Here is a 20,954-nt window from a genome sequence, read left to right as displayed (position 1 = left end):
GAATGAAAATCTCAATATTTCCTTTACGAATCTTTTGAATTCACGAAAGGAAATACATCTTCTCAAAATACTCGCACTCCTCCAAATACCAATATCCTCATATTTTCTCTCACCCACAATATCCTCCAAATGTTCAAAATATTTCATATGTTCCACAATATTCTCCAAAATTTCCAAATTTCCAAAGTTCTCAAAATTTTTTGCAGACGTGGAATCCAAGTAACCCCTTCCCAACTCCATTTGGTATGTATCCATCCCAAGATTGGTCAGCAATGGGTAGCCAACTTGGGATGCCTTATCCGTATGTATTTTCTCCTACTCAACCACCTGTCATACATTCGAATGAATCAAGAAGAACAACTATTGATCCATCTATCAGCGACAAAGAATCTCTAACACCATCATCTGTTCCTGCAACTCAGTTGCCACCACACTCATCACAAGAGGAGCGTGAAGTTGAGCTGGAGGAAAATGAATCGAAACGAAGATTTTAGTCTCTCGATGAAGATGCGGTCCTTGCGAAGTCATGGGCAACTATAAGCACTGATGCAATCATTGGTAATGACCAGAAGGATCAAGCTTTTTGGAAACGTATAGCTGATTACTACAACAAACATCGCCCCACTGGATCTATGACGAGAAGTTATCAGCGGCTGAAATCATATTATTATATGTTTGCACCGATGGTAAATGAATTTTCTGCAACTTATAATAATTTTTATCTCATCGGCAAAACGGTTGGAGTGACGAGAATGTGTTGGAGAATGCATTGAAGATGTGGAAAGCCAACAACAAAGGCAAGGATTTTAAGTATATGCACATGTGAAGAGTTCTCAAAGAATATGAGAAATATACTCCACAATCAGTTGCTCATTACTCTAACAAGAAGGCAAGGACATCCGAATCAGGGGAAAACACTTCAACATCAAATCCAGATACAAGTGTTGATTTAGATGACTCTGAAGTCCGCATTAATCCTATAGGGCAAAAGGTAGCGCAAAGAAAGGGCAAATCTAAAGCCAGAGAGGACGACACAATGGAACATAACATCGACAAAGAATGGTAAGATATTAAAGAATATCAAATCCAAAAAATGGCTTTGCGGGGAAGCCGAGATCTTTCATAAAGATTATGAAATTCTTATGAAGGATACCAGTGAGATGACACCAAGACAACTTTATTTACATGAAAAAATGGTGGAAAAAATTAAACAGAGACATGGCTTGGTGTAGATGAGTTTACGTTTATTTTTATATATTATTATAATTTATGTCTTTTTATTTGATGCACTATAATATTTATGTTTTTTTTAATTATTAATGTTGTTTCATGTTAGCAATTTATAAATTTAAATTTTATAAAAAATTAATGGTGTATAATGTAAAATATGAAGGAGAAATGAGAATTATATATAATGAAAAGTGTGAAACCTATGAGAGAATTGTTAAGAGGTTTTTTTGATAGTGGAAAGACGTATGAGGTTTTTAACTTTTGATATAACGCAGACGTGGAAACGAAAGAACTCACAATGGGTTCTAACCATGTGAATGCCCTAAGATGACAGAAGATAGTGAAGAGAAAAGTGAGATTTTTTATTTTGATGTAACAATGATACGACACTTCTAAAATAAAAAAACCTCACTTTTGAAGTTCATCCATCGGAGATGCTCTATGAATGTTAGTAATAGATCTCCATCAACGCTTCCCTTGGAGACCATTTATAATGATAATCGATAAAAAAAAAACTTCTGTAGTATTAAACCAGTTATTTTCAGAATCAATTGATTCAAATAACTAAATATCTAAATTATCAAATGGAAGAATAGTGACATGATCGCATATCTTAGCTATATCATAGGAATCTAATTGATCTTAGACGATTAAAAAAGTAATGAGGAATTCACCATCACTAGCAACACAGTTGATCTCTTGTCCTAAAGAAATTACGGAAGCCGCCATGAATAGTTTCTTATCCGATAATACTGGAAGCCAACCGTTTACAGCAGATGCAAAACAAAGAAACAATACGATACATAGTGCTAACGACAGTGACAAAGGCGAGGAGCAACGGCAAGTTCTAAATAAATTTACAATGACACAGCTCCTCAAACCCACCATCAATCTACTGTCAGAAAGAAAATTTCTCAAATCCAGTGTTATATACCACCTCACGGGGAGGGCATGTGTTCCTTGTCGCGCTCTAAAAAATTTACAAAGATAAGAAAAAGCAACACAAAGTATTGCTTTCTTGGCAAGGCTAATACTGAATCCTTTCCTCATCGTCAAAGCTAAGGCCCTCGATTCCTCTGAGAGTTGACTCGTAGTTCTTCAAATTTGGTTGATTCCTTACCTGGGAGAAGTGTCTGGGTTCTGCAGAACTTAGCAGGGAGTTTCTTTGGGAGCTTGAAATTTTACGGAAGGTCCCAGGACTGACTTCTGTAGTGCGAGTGCGTGTCTGATCACCCTCAGAGCCTATTTCTCGGCTGCTAGAAACAGCAACTCGCCTTGAAGATCCGCTTGATTGTCCCAAAAAAGCTGAACTGGAAAACTACAAATGTGCTTTCAGTGTCAGAAGATATCGAGTAGACATCAATAAATTAGCAAATGCAGAATAGCATGCCCAACGAATCACTCAGAAACTAGAGAATGTAATCCCTGAGTAAAAAAAGAAGACAACCAAATGTTCTGGTTGTAAACTTTCCCAGATACAATGATAATCCACCAAGTAAAATGGTATAGACATACACATACAGGAACTTGAACAGGGAAAAATTCTAGAAAACTTAGTATTGCAGCAGAACCAAAAATATTCACAAAAGTCCAAGTTAGGCTTGTAATTTAAGGTTCTTGACTTCTTGGAAACTATGATCCAACAGAGCATTGGCTGTATTTGCCTAACAAAGTTCACTACCAGAAATTCCATACTACTAATAAAAAGTCAAGGTCTGTCAAAAAATCACTTGTACGATGTCCGACTCAGTAGATGACATGACAAGACGTCCATTTAGAAATGGCAGGATAGGAAAGATAAACAACACGATAAGCAGGAGACTTTCCAAGCAACTTGTGTGACATATACTAACTTCAACAATGAGAAATATTCAATAATATGTCATGTCTCAACTAAAGAAACATAAAGCCCTCAAATTTCTAAGGAACGAGGCAATTACTAAATGTCTAGCTATGCATATTCAAGATCCTAGCAAAGTTGTTGGTAGGCGAGATGCAAAAATGTAGCCTAGGAAGAGTAATCATAAGAATCATGTCATTCAGTAAATTATTAAAGTGGGGTGAATTACTAAGCAGGAAAACTTTAAAGATAATCATCACCATGCCCTCATTAAATGAAAAAACGTGTATATATACAAGAGACAATGTATCTACATGACTTTGTCACCACAGAAGATACAGGGTAGAACTCTAGAAACTTGAGGCAATTACAAATGAAACATATCCACAGCCTGTGAACAGATTTGACAGATGTGAACAGATTCACAGCTTGTATAGCTGTGTCAAACAACTGTGAATAGATTTCACAGCTTGTACAGAAATAAAACAGCTGTGAGCACAAAGTAGGAAATCAAGGAATTTAGTTAGAAAGATATTAATTTCTTATATACAGAATAATTAGTTTCCTATTCTATATTCTATTGTAATGTTGTATATAAGGGGTATTCCCATTCTGAATGTATACAATTCTTTGAGTAATATCAATTCGATCCACATTTTCCACTTGGTATCAGAGCTTTAGCCTTCATTGCTAATTCTCTTTTCTACATTTCTTCATCATGGCCGATTCTCAAACAACCATTTCCAACAACCCTAGCCAATCTATTGTATTTGATGATGGTAGTTCAGTCCAGAAAATTGGTGATCTGCAGAATATTCAAGCTTCCAATCGACTCAACGAGAAGAACTACTTGAAATGGTGTCAGGTTGTTTGTACGTAGCTCAAAGGCAAAGGGAAACTTAGCCATATCCTTTGTACGTAGCTCAAAGGCAAAGGGAAACTTAGTCATATCCTTGGGATAGGACCTACCACGACTGATCTAGTTTTTGAGGCATGGGATGAAGAAGATTCTATGATTATGTCTTAGTTATGAGATTCCATGGAACCATCCATCAGTGATACATGTATGTTTCTCTGCTCATGAAATTTGGGATTGCATTACTCGCACTTACTCAAAAGTCCGTAATGCTGCCCAAGTTTATGAACTTAAAATCAAAGCAGGTGCTACTAAGCAAGCAGATAATTCAGTCACGGAATATTCCACGATTTTGCAAAATCTATAGCAAGAACATGATTACTACCAAGTAATTGAGATGCAATGTGCTTCTGATGCTGTTGTTTTGAAGAATTTTATTGAAAAGGAGCGTGTATATGATTTTTTGGCCGGCTTAAATCCTGAATTTGATCAGGTCCGGATCCAAATCATTGGCAAAGAATGCATACCACCCCTAGCAGAGGTGATCTCTCTACTCCGGGCTAAGGAAAGTTTGATGAAGTGTGATTCTTGAGCCCCAACCCATGGCTAGATCAGCCCTTACATCCAAAATTGGCTCGCAAGAGAAAGATAAGTATGGTGTGACTCCGATTAAATACAATAAAGCCCATCTTTGGTGCAACTACTAAACCTCGCCACACCAAAGAGACATGTTGGAAACTACATGGTAAACCACCAAGTCGAGAATGGGGAAGTCGTGGGGGGCAACACAAATCTCAAGCACACCTGATTGAGCAATCCCATATTGAAGAAACTCAATTCTTGGCAGATTCAACAGTGTAAAAATTGAGAAACTTCGAGGATTATTGGGTTCTCTTGATAAACCATCTGACGCACGCTCTGACTCTCTCAAGTATCCTCTCACTCTCATCTTGTATGAATACCTAAAATAGTTTGTTTAATAACTCATAGATAATAGACTCCGGTGCCACAGACCACATGACTCCCAATTCTAAAATTTTTCACACTTATGACCCCAACCCAAGTAACAGAAAAATTATAGTAGCCAATAGTCTCCTAACCTTATCCTCAAAAACATCCTCCATGTACCAAAACTGTCTGTCAAACTTGTTTCCGTTAAAAAATTAACTACTAAATTTCATTGTCATATCATTCCATGTACCAAAACTGTCTGTCAAACTTGTTTCCGTTAAAAAATTAACTACTAAATTTCATTGTCATATCATTTTTTCCCCTTCTTATTGTGTTTTCCAGGATCTGGACTCGGGGAGGAGGATTGGACTTGCTAAGGAACATAGTGGTCTTTACTACCTTGAATCCACTAAGAAGAATAAGATGATTTTGTCCTTTCATAGTTCTTCCAATAAGGACTATTTGGTTACATCACAAACGTCTTGGTCATCCCCTCTTTTAGAGTGTTAAAGGTCATGTTTCCTTGAAGGATTGGATGTTTCTGAATTTCAATGTGATGTTTGCGAATTGGCAAAACATTCTCGTGTACCCTTTCATTTAATTCATAGTGACATATGGGATCCTAATATTCCCAATCTTTCTGAGGCTCGATGGTTTGTCTCCTTAATTGATGATTGCACTTGGGTTACATGAGTGTTTCTCCTCAAACAAAAATCTAATGCCAATATTATTATTCTAATTTCCACTTAATGACTCAAAATCAATTTGGCGTGAAAATCAAAAGTGTTAGAACCAACAACACTAGAGATTACTTCAACCAAACTTTGTCCTCCTATTTCCAATCCCAGGAGATTATTCATGATTCATATTGTGTTTATACACCCTAACAAAATAGAATAGCAGAAAGGAAAAATAGATACTTACTCAATACTACTCGTGCTATTCTTTTCCACAACAATGCCCTTAAATCTTATTGGGGAGAGGATATCCTTAATGCCACATACATGATAAACATACTTTCTTCACATGTCCTAGATAACAAGAGTCTCATGCAACTCCTCAATGAGTTTTATTCTCATTTCCGAACTACAAATGGACTTACTCCTAGGATTTTTGGGTGCATTGCTTTTGTTCATATCCACAGTCCACTTCGAGGTAAACTAGATCCTCGTGCATCAAATGTGTCTTTCTTGGATATTCATCCACTCAAAAAGGGTACAAGTGTTATCATCTTTCATCTCAAAAGTTTTACATCTTGGCTGATGTTACCTTCTTTGAACATACCCCATTCTTCTCCAAGTCCTATCCTTAAGGGGAGATTTCAACAACAAAAGATAGCACTTGTGGGTCATTTGAACCCATTAACGCTCTTGATCTTCCTCCTACTCAAGTTCGTATCGAATCACCTTCTATTCCATCTAGTGAGCCTCCTCCTAGTGATACTTTAAATATCCCTCAAGTGTATTCAAGTAAAAAGGCCGCTCCATAAGTGATACAAGACCAAGAACCTCAACTACAAACCTCCGACCTCAATGCTAGGATCATGGTAAGTTCCGACCCACCTTTAAAATCTACTAAATCATCCAACCTAACAGATAGCCTTGACCTTCCCATTGCGGTTAGAAAAGGTACTAGAGAATGCACCAAACACTCTCTCTATCCTCTATCTCACTATGTTTATTTTAAACATCTATCACCAGTCCACAAAAGATTCATTGTGAGTCTAAATACCATGACTATTCCCAATATTGTTTCTGAGACAGTGTCAAAAAGGGAATGGAGGGATACCATGAGGGAGGAAATGAACGCATTAGAAAAGAATAAGACATGGGAGGTTGTTGAGAAGCCAAAGGGGAAGAACATTGTTGATTGTAATTGGATTTTCACATTAAAATACAAAGCAGATAAATCTCGAGAGATATAAAGTTAGGTTAGTGGCAAAAGGTTTTACTCAGATTTATGGGGTAGATTATCAGGAGACCTTTGCTTCAGTTGTAAAAATGAATACTGTTAGAGTTCTACTATCTTTGGCTGCACACTTCAACTGGAAACTCCTACAGTATGATGTGAAGAATGCATTTCTTCATGGAGATTTAGATGAAGAAATTTATATGAACCTCCCACCAGGATTTGAAAGGGATACTAGTAACAGAGTATATAAACTAAGGAAGGCTCTTTGTGGTCTAAAACAATCTCCTAGGGCATGGTTTAGAAGATTTACAAAAATCATGAAGAAATCTGAGTATAACCAAGGCCAAGGGGACCATACTCTCTTTATTAAGCACTCAACAGTACAGAAGGTGACTGCTCTTCTAGTCTATGTAGATGATATCAATGTGAATGGAAATGATGAAAAGGAAAAACATGATCTAAAGCAACAATTAATAAAGGAGTTTGAAATAAGGGAACAGGGCAAACTAAAGTACTTCCTTAGTATTGAGGTAGCATACTCTACTAAAGGAATTTTTATTTCTCAGCACAAGTATGTGACTAATTTGTTAGCTGAAACCGGGAGATTGGGTGTAATCGATTTCTAATCCAATGGATCCAAATCACAAGATAGGAGAAGCTAAGGAAGAACCAACTGTTGACAAAAGAATGTATCAGAGGTTGGTTGGTAGGCTTATATACCTTGCTCACACTCGTCCAGACATTGCATATGCTGTGTAATCAATCAATTCATGCATGATCCAAGAGAATCTCACCTTCAAGCTGTTTACAGAGTATTACATTACTTGAAAAGCACTCCAAGAAAGGGAATTTTGTTCAAGAGAAATGAGACACTAGCTTTAGAAGCTTACACAGATGCAGACTATGCAGATTCTCTAGTGGATAGAAGATCAACACTACAGGATATTGTACTTTGGTGGTAATCTGGTGACATGGAGGAGCAAGAAACAAAATGTGGTGGCAAGATCATCTGCAGAATCAGAATTTAGAGCCATTGCTCAAGGAATATGTGAACTACTCTGGTTAATGATTATCCTGGATGATTTGAAAATCAAATTGGAATACCCATGAAACTCTATTGTGACAATAAGTCAACTATAAATATGGCTCATAATCCTATTCAACATAATAGGACTAAGCATATTGAAATTGATAGGCATTTTATCAAGGAAAAATTGGAAGAAAGATTAGTATGTATGTCATATGTCCCGTCAGAAATATAATTGGCTGATGTGTTAACAAAGGGACTGGACAGTTCTAGATTTTACGATCTCATAGTCAAGCTGGGAATGGAAAACATCTATTCCTCAACTTGAGGGGGAGTGTCAAACAGCTATCACAGCAACTATCAAAGCCTGTGAACAGATTTGACAAGCTGTGAACAGATTTCACAGCTTGTATAGCTGTGTCAAACAGCTGTGAATAGATTTCACAACTTGTATAGAAATAAAACAGCTGTGAGCACAAAGTAGGAAATCAAGGGATTTAGTTAGAAAGATATTAATTTCTTATATACAGAATAATTAGTTTCCCATTCTCTCTTAATGTTGTATATAATGGGTATTCTCATTCTGAATGTATACAATTCTTTGAGTAATATCAATTCGATCCACATTTTCCACAAAACACAAAAACAAATAAGATATGTGTATAAACTTCATATCAATAGAGGACCATTCATATGAACAAAATTTCGAAAAGGATTTTTTTATAAAACATAAGAGAGTTAGTAATTCCTTCAAGAGAATAACAGTAATATCGAGAAACTCAAACATAGAAAAGTTGTAAATCCAGCCTCCTGAGTGGGTTTTGTGATGGAATGGGGTTCTGCCAAATTCTATTGAAGAAATCAAGCCATGTGATTCTTGTCAAATCCCATGTGTAGAACAGAAGACTCTTTTACCAAACAAGGCTTAAGACAGAGACTCGAGTGACCATGCATTTGTAAAACACATCAAGATCATATACTTATAGTTAAACCCAAAGGATGAAGGTTTTTGCTAGATGTTATAATAGCTCAAACATGATAAGTGAGGCCTTTGCTTAGTCTAAGATATAGCAACAAACTTCTAAGCATCCGACGATGGCTTAGTTTGATGCATCTGAATTCATGTCTTTGTCAAAGTATGAAAACAATAGACCACATTTATATCAAGTAAACTAATTAATCTTAGTCCATATTCAAAACAAATTATTAAAACTATGAGATTCAACATTTATGAAGATGACTTTTGAATATATATTCCAATTTCCAACAATCATAAATCTTTCTTGCTGATTGCTACACAGACAAGGAAAAAAGAAGAATAAAACTCACAACAGCTTCTTTGTTTGCAGGTGAATCATGACCAGCGGGAGCCTTCTGTTTGGTCAAGCTCCCAAGATGTACAGCTGGAGGTGGAACTCTTGGGCGATAAGTGGGGTCCACTGTTGCCCAACCACTTGTCCTTCCATCATCACCACCTAACATCAGGAAAAAAAACTACAAATTACTAACTGCCATTCAAGAAATAAAGATCAATTGCAATTGGGATTTGGGCCACATAAGCATTAGTTTAGTAGGCTGTATGGTGAGTACTGGTCCTTTGTCCAACCAATAGCCCAAATGGTTGAAGTTATGATCTGTAATCTGCTTCCACCAATTGGAACACGTAAATTGTACTACTTTGAATGTTGCCCCAACGAAAGAAGATTGAGAGACTATCTGGTAACAAATTTATGTGAAGATTCTTTTCTAAGTAATGATATTTCAAATGTTAGTGGAACTCTATAATTCTGAACTGGACTAGTCCTTTGTCCAGCCAATAAGCCCAAAGCTGGTTGGAGGAAGTTCCTGCTTCCACCAATTGGAACACATATACTGCACTACTTTGAATGCCGTGTCAACTAAAAGAACATACAGATTCGTAGACTATCTGGTAAAATATTCATGTGAAAATTCTTTTCTATGTAAAGTATATTACAAATATTAGTGAAACGCTATAATTTTGAACTGACTAGTTGTACTGATTTGCAACAGTGCAGAAGTTCTTGCTTATCATGCAATATCTCTGGGCAGATTATGAATTGGTAAAGACATACCAGTAAAGTCTAAGAGACAAACATACATATCTGTACTGAAATGCTATAAAGATCTAAATTACATGAAAATTAATCAGTTTTGCACAATATAATTAGATATGTAAGCGAAAGACCAGTAACTACTTTTAATGTTGTGTCAACTAGAAGAACATACGGAATAATAGACTATCTGGCAAACAAATTCATGTGGAGATTCTTTATAAGTAATAATATTTCAAATGTTAGTGAAACTCTAATTTTGAACTTAGATGTACTGATTCACAACAGTGCAGTTCTTGCTTATTGTGCACCATTTCTGGTTAAATTCTAAGAGACAATCCAACATATATGTACTTAAATCATGCTAAAAATATCAAAATTACATAAAAATCAGTGAGTTTTACACAATATAATCAGATATGCATGCTAAAGACCAGTAACCATAGCACTAGGTGAACAGGAATACCAGGCTGTCTATCATTTGTAGCAGCATGAGCCAAGCCAGAACTAGGTCCCACACCTGATCCCTAAGAATTAAGAGATAACACATTTACTCATGGAAAATATTTGAAATTATAAATTACTATGTTCTTCAAAGATCAACTAACAATAGCACGTGGAGGAGCATTAGCACTCTGTGACTGCTGGTACTTCAAAATTGTCCAATCAAAAACATAATCAAACTGGAATCCTGGAAAATAAGTGTTAAAATGTGTTAAAACCATTCATATAAAGATCAGAATGTCGACAGCTATCAGTCATGAGGTATTTGACACATGTTAAATAAATATATATGTATATATAAGAAGAAAATTAACCTTCTCGGATAAAGAGGTCCCTGAATAATCGCTTCAAGTATGCATAATCTGGCTTATCATCAAAACGTAGCGAACGGCAATAGTGGAAATATGATGCAAACTCTGAAGGATAACCCCGACATAAAGCCTGATTGTAAAAATGGATCCCCATCCTCAAGTGAAAATGTTAAGGCATAAAGAATATAACTAGTGACAAGAATTAAAACTAACCTCAATGGATGTTGCAACTTTTCTTTCACTAATCTTTTCATACTTTTGTTTCTTGGTTCCAGCTTTTAGACCTTGCCATGGGAGGCTGAAATAAAAAATCAAGAAATTTACATTAGAACATTTAACAGACATAGGGAAAGAAGTTTAAGAAACCCAAGTGCACCTTCCCCTTAGGAAGTACATGAGAACATATCCAAGAGATTCCAAATCATCCCTCCTGCTTTGCTCTTTGCAGTCAAAACCAGAAACATAGAAGTCAGACTAAGGATTCATAATGAAGGGAAAAACTGAAAATAAATCAACCAAAGTTCAATTTAACAAATATTTATAACAGATAGATCCAAATTAAACATAATTATTAAGTGAAGTAAAAGTTAGTTTCCATACCTATGCCAAGATGTGTGTTAACACTTGCATACCTTGCTGTCCCAGTCAGATTCTTATTCTCTCTGCGATGACAAGGGATGAACATGTGATAAGAGAATGAAGGACAAACAACATGCTACTGGAACATGGGGCAGAATATAAAGAGTCCACTAAAAACATCAAAATAAACAATGCTAACAACTGAATCTGCAAACTTTGTTGGCAAAAATTGGACAACCTTATTGCAACTATGGACTGATTGGTTAAGGACTTGAACTTAGCACCATCAAACTTGTTTTTTACTTGGAATATTTCTACATGTCAAGAATCACATAATGCTGAATATGGATTTTGCCAACCAGTATTTGCTGCTATGGTGACCAACATCATGCCATATGATAGTAGAATGATCATTCCTGTTATCATGTCACGTGTATCAAGTCAAGCATATGCCTCCTATAAACCAGCTAACTGATCCTGCAGATCCTTTGTTCATATGTGGAAAACCTCAAGTATTTATCATGATTCTAATAGAGGAAAACTATAGTTGATAATTCTCCTTCTGATGAACAAAGTACAGACTAAAAATTCACATAATTAACCTCCTAAATTGTACGTTCACTTAACTAAATACAAAAGGTTCTCACAGTGGGAAATATAATGCTGAGCAAAATTTTATGAGATAGCAATCTTAATCCTTGCATATTGAGATTTTGGGATTGGGATTGTTGTTAATTCTTACATTTCCTCAACTCTAGGGTAGAAAGGTCATGTCAATTGCTCATTGATTGCCAGTAATTACATTTATCACAAAAACGAAAAAAAAAAATCTTTAATCAAACAATAAATCTTCCTTTCCAATCTGTCTCATGGAAACATATCAATAAAGAACATCTATAATATAAAAAATAAGTAACAGGAAAGTATGAAGAGAAAACACTAGTTAAGGAGCTTTATAGGCCAAGTACATTCCCTCAAATAGATTGATTGTAAATCTGAGCTAGATTCTTGGGAAATTCAAAAAAATTTATAGTGTTGGTTTGCTTGATTTAATATGTTGTGATACATGTAAAATTTTTGCTCATAGAGATTGGTTCAATTAGATCATTCAAAAAATTATGCAGTAAAGCTAATTATAATTGGTTAGGTTAATTTTTTATATAAAAGATTAGAGCACAAACTTAAATATTTAATTGCATATAGAGTAGTATATATTTATCATATAATTAATTTAATTATTTTAATATGGACAACATATGCATATCATCATATGCTCTATGAAATGGCTTGGTGGAATCATGTCTACAATTTAAAACTCTTCCACCATCATTTCCTTTGCCTAAGGATCCTCCACCAAAGTCCTCACCTAATAGACCTTCTAGTTTGGATCTTCTAGTGCCATTTGGCAAAAATTGTCATAACTGTGCTTCCCTTTGTATCACATCATTTCTAGCCAACCACTCATCTTTTCAAGAGTTCACAGTGTTTCTCTTCTCAGTGTCCACAGCCATGATTCATCAACAATATCTGTTAGATCAGAGATAGACAACAGACAGTGAAATGACTGCATTAATTGGCATACTTGGGACTTAGCCACTGCAAGGGTAAGGGTCCCATTTGCTTGTAAGTACTTAAATTTAATCTCGATGACACAGTAAAAATTGGTGGCCAAAGGCTATGCCCAATTATCTGGCTTGGGTATCTTCAGAACATTTTCATTGGCAGCAAGATTCTTTTCACCAATGGCTGTTATTCAGTGTTGGAAAATGCAGCAGATAGACATAACTATTGTACTTTAAAAAAATTCATTTTGAGGCTGTATGTACTCTGTATAGATTGAACCCTCAAGGTATGTTGTTCAGGAGGATTTGCAACTGTTCAAGCTTCCAAAGACCATCTACAGATTGAAACAGAATACTCAAGCTTGGTATGAAGCAGAAGAAATTGATCTTGCCAGAGCAGTGCTGACTATTCTTTGCTTGTCATATTATTTTTGGCATGGCGATATTGGCATTTGGCAGTTTACTGATGATATTTTATGAACTAATATTAATGATGTGTATTCTTGAAGTAAAAAAGCATCTGAAAAAAATACTGTTCTACCTGAAGGGAAGACTTCTTGGATGCAAATCAGACACTGCTATTGACTTGAATATTCCAAGATTGCAGATTTTAAGGATTGTGTTCAGTATCAAGGTGTGGTAGGAAAGCTCATCGTCTCACTCTTAAAAGACCAACATCGGTGGAAAGTTGTGATAAGAATTCTTTGTTACCTTAAAAGGACTCCTAAAAGATGGCTATTTCATAAAAAGGCAAGAAATCTATGAACTGAAATCAATGCTAATGCAGACTATGTTGGATCTGTTAGTGATATATATATTGCTGTTACACTTTTGTTGGTAAAGACTTGGTTGCTTGGAAGATAAAAAGTGTTGTTACTTGCTCCAGTGATGTGGCTGACTACAGAATAATGGTTCATTGTGCCTGTAAATGTAGGATGATATGGTAGAGGCTCTGATGAAGAAAAAAAATTGACATCAACTTTTTAGCCTATAGTTCTGGATTGTGACAATAAAGCAATAACTTATACTGGTAGTGAGCTTGTCTTATATAACCCACCAAACATACCAGGTCGATTCTCACTTTTTATGTGATACAATTTTTCCAAAGAGTGTGATTTCTCATATGTGCTGAAAAGAAGTTGGCTAATAGTTTTACTAAGCCTTTGAGTGCCTCTCAAGTAATCAAGATGTAAAATAAATATATTATTGTTAAAATATATATGATCTAGCTTGAGGGATTAGTACTGCCTAGATGTAATAATAAGTTAGATAAATTGGTCCTAGGTTCCTAAGTTTAAATATAGTATTGGCCACTGTACCTGCCATACAGTTCGCTGTTATATTCTCGTACTTTTAGTTTTTTATTGACAAAAAAAAAACTAAATGGTTTTTTTGCTTAGAGGGCAGATATAAATCAGTAGAGAAGGGAATTGATTTACACAGTTTACTTTGAGCGGGATGGAAGGTGATGCATTTGGCAAGGAAACCCTTGGAATGATCTCATGCGTCCAATGCTTCCACCCAAAATTTTTCTTGCCTTTCTCATTTATCAAATTACAGCATTAGACCATTACTATCCTGAGCTCCATCATCATCTCCATTGATTTTAGTGTCACCGTATCCAAAGTCTTTTTGTCTATTTCTTTTGATTCAATTATTTTCATCTTCACCACCTGCTTTGGATGATTCTGGCAGCTAAACAAGGCCTTGTGTGATGACCACAGTGACGTCTTTGCCAATTGACATGGGTGGCCATGGTGGATGGTCGATGAGCTATAAAGCCATTGTACCACCACTAAGAGCTCCAATGGGGAGTGTGACAAGGGTGCTAAAAAGGTTCTGGCAACAAGAAAGGACCTCCTTCACACTGCCATCTTGCTTGACTTAATCAAGCTCCACCACATGCCCTCATAGTGAGAGAGCGAAAATGGTGGAACACACAGAGAACTAGCAAACTTGGGTGGGAAGTCTATGTCAATACTACCGGAGGAGGATGGCTGGTTTTTTGTCATTCTTCACCTCATCCTCTTCTCCTCCTTCCTCTCCCCCATATTCTCCTCCTTTAAATAAGATTTCACCGCTCCTCTCCCTTCCCTTCCCCTTCTCTTCTCCCCCTCTCCCTCCTCTCCTTTCTCTTCAACCTCTTTTCCAGAAAGTAAGCATAGTTTAAAGATAGGAAGGAATAGACATTGTCCTATTTTGCATTTAAGGCCAAAATTAGCAATAGTATGGAAAGGCTACAACAAAGGGTTACCTGGGATTTTTCCCTAATGAAGAATATAAAGTACATGGGATTGGGTGGAAATTTCTAAAGCCAAACAAAGTGCTCAAGTAAAAGGGAAAAACTGTTTATTGCAATAATAACTCTTGGCGTGGCAAGAAACTAATTCTCCCATGATTTGGAAACACAAACCACAATTATATTATCAACACCAAAGAAGCAGCCAAGGCACACACAGCTCATGCCAATTCAGATAGTGGGGACTGTCAAACTCAATTTTAACAGAGACAAGGATGCTTCTGTTAACATTCAGATGAAAGTACATAAAAATTAACAAAAGGAATACATCCAAGTTTCTACCTTCCATGATTGAGATTAGTTTCCAACAATTTCAACAAACTTGGTAGTTAACAAACACAATGCTAGCTAAAAATGTTAAAGTTCAAATATTAACTCTGTCATATCCTTAAAAATGAAAACTCAATCAAGAAATACAGACTATTTGTTTTCAGAACTGTTGTTGTAATAGCCTAAGGAATATACTCCGTGTCTTGAAGCACTAATTTCTGTAAGCCTTTAAGTCTCTGAATTTTCTAACATGTCAGCTATTTGAATATTTGATGCAATAATTTTGCCCAGAACTACAAGAAAATGCCATAAAATTTTACCTGTAAGGAATATGCTGATGAGTAGAACTATCTCTATACTTCTTGGCAAGTCCAAAATCAATAATATAAACCTAGATGAAAATCCAAAGTAGCTTAACACAAAACATAATACACTTGTTTATTTTTTATAGAAGGAACCTAAAATCTCACTTGATTAGCACGTCTCCCAAGACCCATAAGAAAGTTATCTGGCTTGATATCTCGATGTAGAAAATATTTTGAATGAACAAACTCCACTCTATTTATCTGATAAAGCACAGATATAATGACTCAATTCTTTGGTAGCAATAATGGGGGAAATTAACCAGAAAGAAAGTATTGAGGACTGGCATTTGCAAACTAAGATGTGGATAGAAATGTAAGCCTAAAATCTTAGGATAAAAATAGCTATCAACTGCATTCCAAAGGGAGTTCGTAGGGTTGCAAGGAATAAAAAGTTTGGTTCAACGAGGATAAGACCTAAGTTGCAATATTGAATATTCTGTGAAAGACAAACAATGTGACAGTCAAAATGACAGATATGGAGGGAAATCATAGACAAAAATAAAAGAAAATTGTAGTCAATAATATATATATATATATATATATAGAGAGAGAGAGAGAGAGAGAGTCTTGATAGCCTGGGCGACTCTCACATTGGGAGGCGCCTCCGCATGTGAGAGGCGCCCACGGGCGTCGCCTAGGCTATATATATATATATATATATATATGAATTTACATACCATCTGGTCTGCAAGCATTAACACTGTCTTTAATGAGAATTTTCTGTTGCAAAAGTTGAACAAGTCTTCAAGACTAGGTCCTAATAAATCCATCACCAGAACATTGTAGTCACCCTCAATGCCATACCATCGAACATTTGGAATTCCAGCTGCCAGATCAAGCAAGGAGGAAAAGGAATGAAGAAATGGCAAAAATGTATTTCCAAAACTATCAAAAACAATTTCATACTTCCTCCCTGTAGGATCTTGTATAGCTTTGATTCATATATCAACTGTGGATGCTTCGTCTTAACATTTTCCTAGGAAAATAAATAGCAAGTGGCCATATTAGGGAAGGTAGGTAGTCCAAAACTTGCATTAACAGAAAGAAACTCTTGAAATCCAAATAGAAAAAAAAACATATGTATTTTCTGTGTAGCATGTTACATATACATTAGCACAACATCGAATTACAGATAAGGTATTTGAGATATTTATTTCATTTAACAGGTGTATCCAACTGTAATAGTTATTTCGTTGACTATGGTTAATTTAAGTTTTTATGTTTAAGTTATCAGCTAAGATGACATAAGAACAGAATATTAATATGCAGTCTAGTTAGATTAAATGAGAAATGAAATCTAACAAAAATATAATTAATAAACAAATTTAATTAGTCTATAAAAATAGTCTCTATTATTATTACAATTGTTTCAAGGCAATCATTGACAATTGTTATAAATGCTTATATAAAAAATATAAATCATTAAATGCTCAATTCTCATATATTCTGTTAGTATTATTTTTTGAAAAAAATATTGATTGAAAAGAAATCAAAATATCATTTATGTTTAAAGAAACTTTTTTATTATATAATCCAATCTAAATGAATAATCAAATTTATTCAGTAACTATTATTTGAATAAAGGTATAAAATCTCAAGGAATTTCAATTTATAACTAGAACAATACAATTTCGGTATTCTCTCTCGTGTACAATTTTGATACTTGTTTAATTGAATTATTAATAATATGAATTTTTCTGAGTATAAATTGTAATTTTTAATTATTATTTTATTGTAATTAATTATTAAGCCGAATCAAAATAATATTTAAGTTTTTAAAGTTGACAAAAAGGCAATTTAGGGTTTAGTGGAGCTTATCGAGGAGACATAGTGATTAGGGTTAGATGGATTCAAGTCAAGCTCCATTTAATTTCATTTAAGTCGGTCTAAGATTGAACCATGTTTATAAATGAGATAGTCCGGTTCAGGTTCAATCCTGTTTGATTGAATTAGTGAAATTTTTAGGAGATTAAGAGTTATTCATATTCTTCTCCTCCTTGTCCATGTACTCTCCTTATTCTTTTACTTCCTCCCTTCCTCTACCTCATGGCATTGCCCAACTCGCGCACATGCCATTTGCCGTCGATCAAAGTTGTAGAAGAGCATCATGCCCCTTCTCCCACTCCTCTAGTAACCTTTCACTATCCCTCAATATGTCTCTTGGTCTCTCTATTTATGTACTTGTCACCTCCTCTCAAGGTTTGCACACCTCTCACGCAACCTCATCAATATCGTAGAAACCCTCAAGGACCTTTTTCATCACCGTAAGTCATGATATCAAAATCTTTTCAGCTATCAGTTAGTAGGCATAATAGTAAATGTCGTCAATGCCAACTAGCACAACTTAGAATTTAAAACCTTAATTTGAATAGTATGAAAATTAACTAGCAATTTGACCGGTGGTACATTCGACTCGGTATAAATTATTATTTATGAATTAAATTGTTTCAACATAAGCTAAAAGTTAAAATGTGTCTGATCATAATAACAAAATATAGTACTTACCACAAAAAATGAGCATGCCCAAGCAATTAATAAAATCAATAATAAAATATAATATTAACTACAAAAAAAATGGGAATGTTCAAGCAATTAATAAAATCAATAACTTATCTTCAACAAAGTAACTTGAAGTAAGTGAAGATACAACAACAAAGTCCCAACCATTTTAAGTAAATAATATTACTAACAAATGACAATTACTTGCTCTGTCAGTATAATTATTTGTTAAAACATTCTCTATTTATTATAATTAATTATTGAGTTAAAAAAAATCCAATACATTGAAGGGGATAAAACTAGTTGCGTGAAATAAAAAGATACATTATATGCCTGAGGTTTAACTTCCTCAGAGCCCATTCACAAGTGACTCTTCGAGCATCACCTGCAAATTCCAACCCAATGGTTCATGTAACAAGCTTCAGGCATTCAGGGTGAGAGCTACTGCATTTTCTCAAAAACAAGCACTCCAAAGCTAAGAGAGAAATGACTACTCAAGGGTAAAAAAAAAACTGATTTTGTTTTCAATATACAAACTGAAACTATCTATTTAAATGGTGTCTTAGCTTTAAAAAAAACTAAAAAAAAAATCTATTTCAGCTAAATGGTGTCATATGCATCAAAGATACAGAAATAACCTGAACCCCATACTATTCAACACTCAAAAAAAAATAAAATCCACTTTTTGATTGATCGCTGAAGAAAGCAAACTGTCCTTGTTAAAAATCTGCACTTACAAGTTTAATGGCAACCTCTTCGTTCGTTTGGATATTTGTTCCTGTAGTCCAACAAGCGAAACCACCATAGAATCAGACTTCACAATTCCTATCACAAAAGAATAGCAACAGATCTCGATTGCAAGTCCAATCAGAGACAAACCTAGATAAATCTCGCCAAAGGATCCGCTCCCTATCTTTCGACCAAGGCGGAATTTGTTTGCCACGCGGGGCTCCATCCGAGCGCGATCGGAAACGGTATGTAACCTGGTTTCAAATCAGCCCCTAATTCAAACAATTGAACTGGAAAAAAAAACGCAAGTGAACAACAATAGCGAAACCTCTGGTCCAACTTACCGCGGAAGAGGATCAAGACAAATTTAGCAGGTCAAGGGAGAAAGGAAGCTGATCTCAATCGATGGAAGAACCGGAGATTAGATTGAGCGGAGACCTGTCTAGGTCAATTTATCGCTCACAAGCAAGAAAGGGGACGAACAGACGAAGTCGTGAAGCGGGGATTGATGGCGTATTTCCACCGGATTCTGAACGCCCGGTTCGAGCGAAGCGTAGGCTACTCGTTAGTTCCCTGGATACCGAGCGGATAAAACTTTGTCCGTACGCGTGATCATCGATTATTTACGCGTAAATTAATTTTTAAATATTTAATTGATTTCATTACACGTCACTACAATTAAACAAAAATATATACCAAGTGCATATATTCTAATTAACTATTTGTTTGTTTTCTTCCAACTTATTATTTTTTGTATTATATTTGATAGTTATTTTCCAATTTGTGGGAAGATATAAATCAAGCGGCCATAACGATCATGAGCTTGCAATCAAGCGGCCATAACGATCTCATGGCCATATGATTACTTAGATCATTTTCATCAAAAGCCAATTGATTAAATTTCAATATTTTGATAACAAACTTCAAATTCAACCCTCAAACCTCATCTCCATCAATCTTAGTTTTGTTATTGGGTGATAGAGAAGCCATTTGATCAAATGTCAATCTCCTTTGAAGGAAAATTTTCATCCCAATCCCCAAACCCCATCTCCATCAACTCCAGCTTTGTTATTGCTTCAGAAGGTAAGGAAACAAAAGTTTACATGGAGTTCCACCATTATTGCATCACTACTAGAAAAGGGAAGAAGACATATTAGTCTTGATGGATTGTCATTAGAAACCTATCGATCAAATTTCAATCTTCTCAGTTCCAATCCTCTAATTTTCATCTCCATCAACCCCAATTCTATTGTGCATGCGATTTGACAAGAGGGATCGGAGTAGTCAAATGACCTTACTTTAACAGTGCATTTGGTAATTCATAGAATGGAAAAAAGGATAAATATATAGCAAGAAGTTGCATCATTGGTTCAAGCGATGAAAAGAGTTACATATATCAGAAGCTATTATTAATGATAGTTGATTGGCTCAGTTCATTTTCCGCCCTTGTCACCATGATGGAGGCCCTGGAAGTAGCCTTGGGGGTTCCTCTCAAAGGCTTCCCTTAATATGTAGCCCTCTGCTCCAGGAGCTTTCATCGCCCCATCGCCTGATCCGATTGGCTTCGCCGATGAAGAGGCTTCGCCTGGGCCCTTTGAAGAGTAACCTCCAGTGCTGCCGCCTCTTGCACCACCTTCAGCAACTCCTGAAGGTTTGCCACCTTTGTTTGCACCACCTTCAGCAACGCCTGCTGGATTGCCACCTTTGTGATCCATTCTAAGTGAAGACAGTTGTAGCTCACCTTCTCTAATTGCTGAGGTGAATGGCTTCTTCATTTGGCACTGTATTTATAGAGCAATGAATCGAATCGCGCACTAACGGATCAATCTTCACCCTACTGCAATAGTGTGGCTTTGGAAGTAGAAGAAGGGTGTTAATGGCGGATTGGGAAGTGGAAGGGTCATGCATTGAGTAAACTTAAGCTTTGGTCAAAGTTCTGAGTTTTCAAA

At 35.6% G+C, this 20,954-nt stretch overlaps 1 protein-coding gene across 1 annotated transcript; it reads right to left on the bottom strand.

Moving 5' to 3' along the window:
- Positions 1-1,943: 1,943 nt before the first annotated feature.
- Positions 1,944-19,574, bottom strand: LOC121970567 (casein kinase 1-like protein 2). Its single transcript, XM_042521360.1, has 15 exons — positions 19,350-19,574; positions 19,156-19,259; positions 19,014-19,054; positions 16,684-16,753; positions 16,455-16,603; positions 15,883-15,978; positions 15,733-15,803; positions 11,303-11,364; positions 11,079-11,142; positions 10,916-11,000; positions 10,706-10,832; positions 10,496-10,578; positions 10,354-10,414; positions 9,145-9,290; positions 1,944-2,548 (listed from the first exon to the last, which is right to left on the bottom strand). Exons 2-15 carry the CDS (start codon positions 19,229-19,231, stop codon positions 2,258-2,260), a joined length of 1,422 nt encoding a protein of 473 aa, XP_042377294.1. The 5' UTR covers positions 19,232-19,259; positions 19,350-19,574; the 3' UTR covers positions 1,944-2,257.
- Between the last annotated feature and the right edge of the window lie 1,380 nt (positions 19,575-20,954).

This window comes from Zingiber officinale, chromosome 1B (genome assembly GCF_018446385.1).
Source record: "Zingiber officinale cultivar Zhangliang chromosome 1B, Zo_v1.1, whole genome shotgun sequence".
Classification (NCBI taxonomy): Eukaryota; Viridiplantae; Streptophyta; class Magnoliopsida; order Zingiberales; family Zingiberaceae; genus Zingiber; species Zingiber officinale.
Note: the sequence above shows the minus strand (reverse complement) of the source record. Positions and strands in the feature narration are given on the sequence as shown.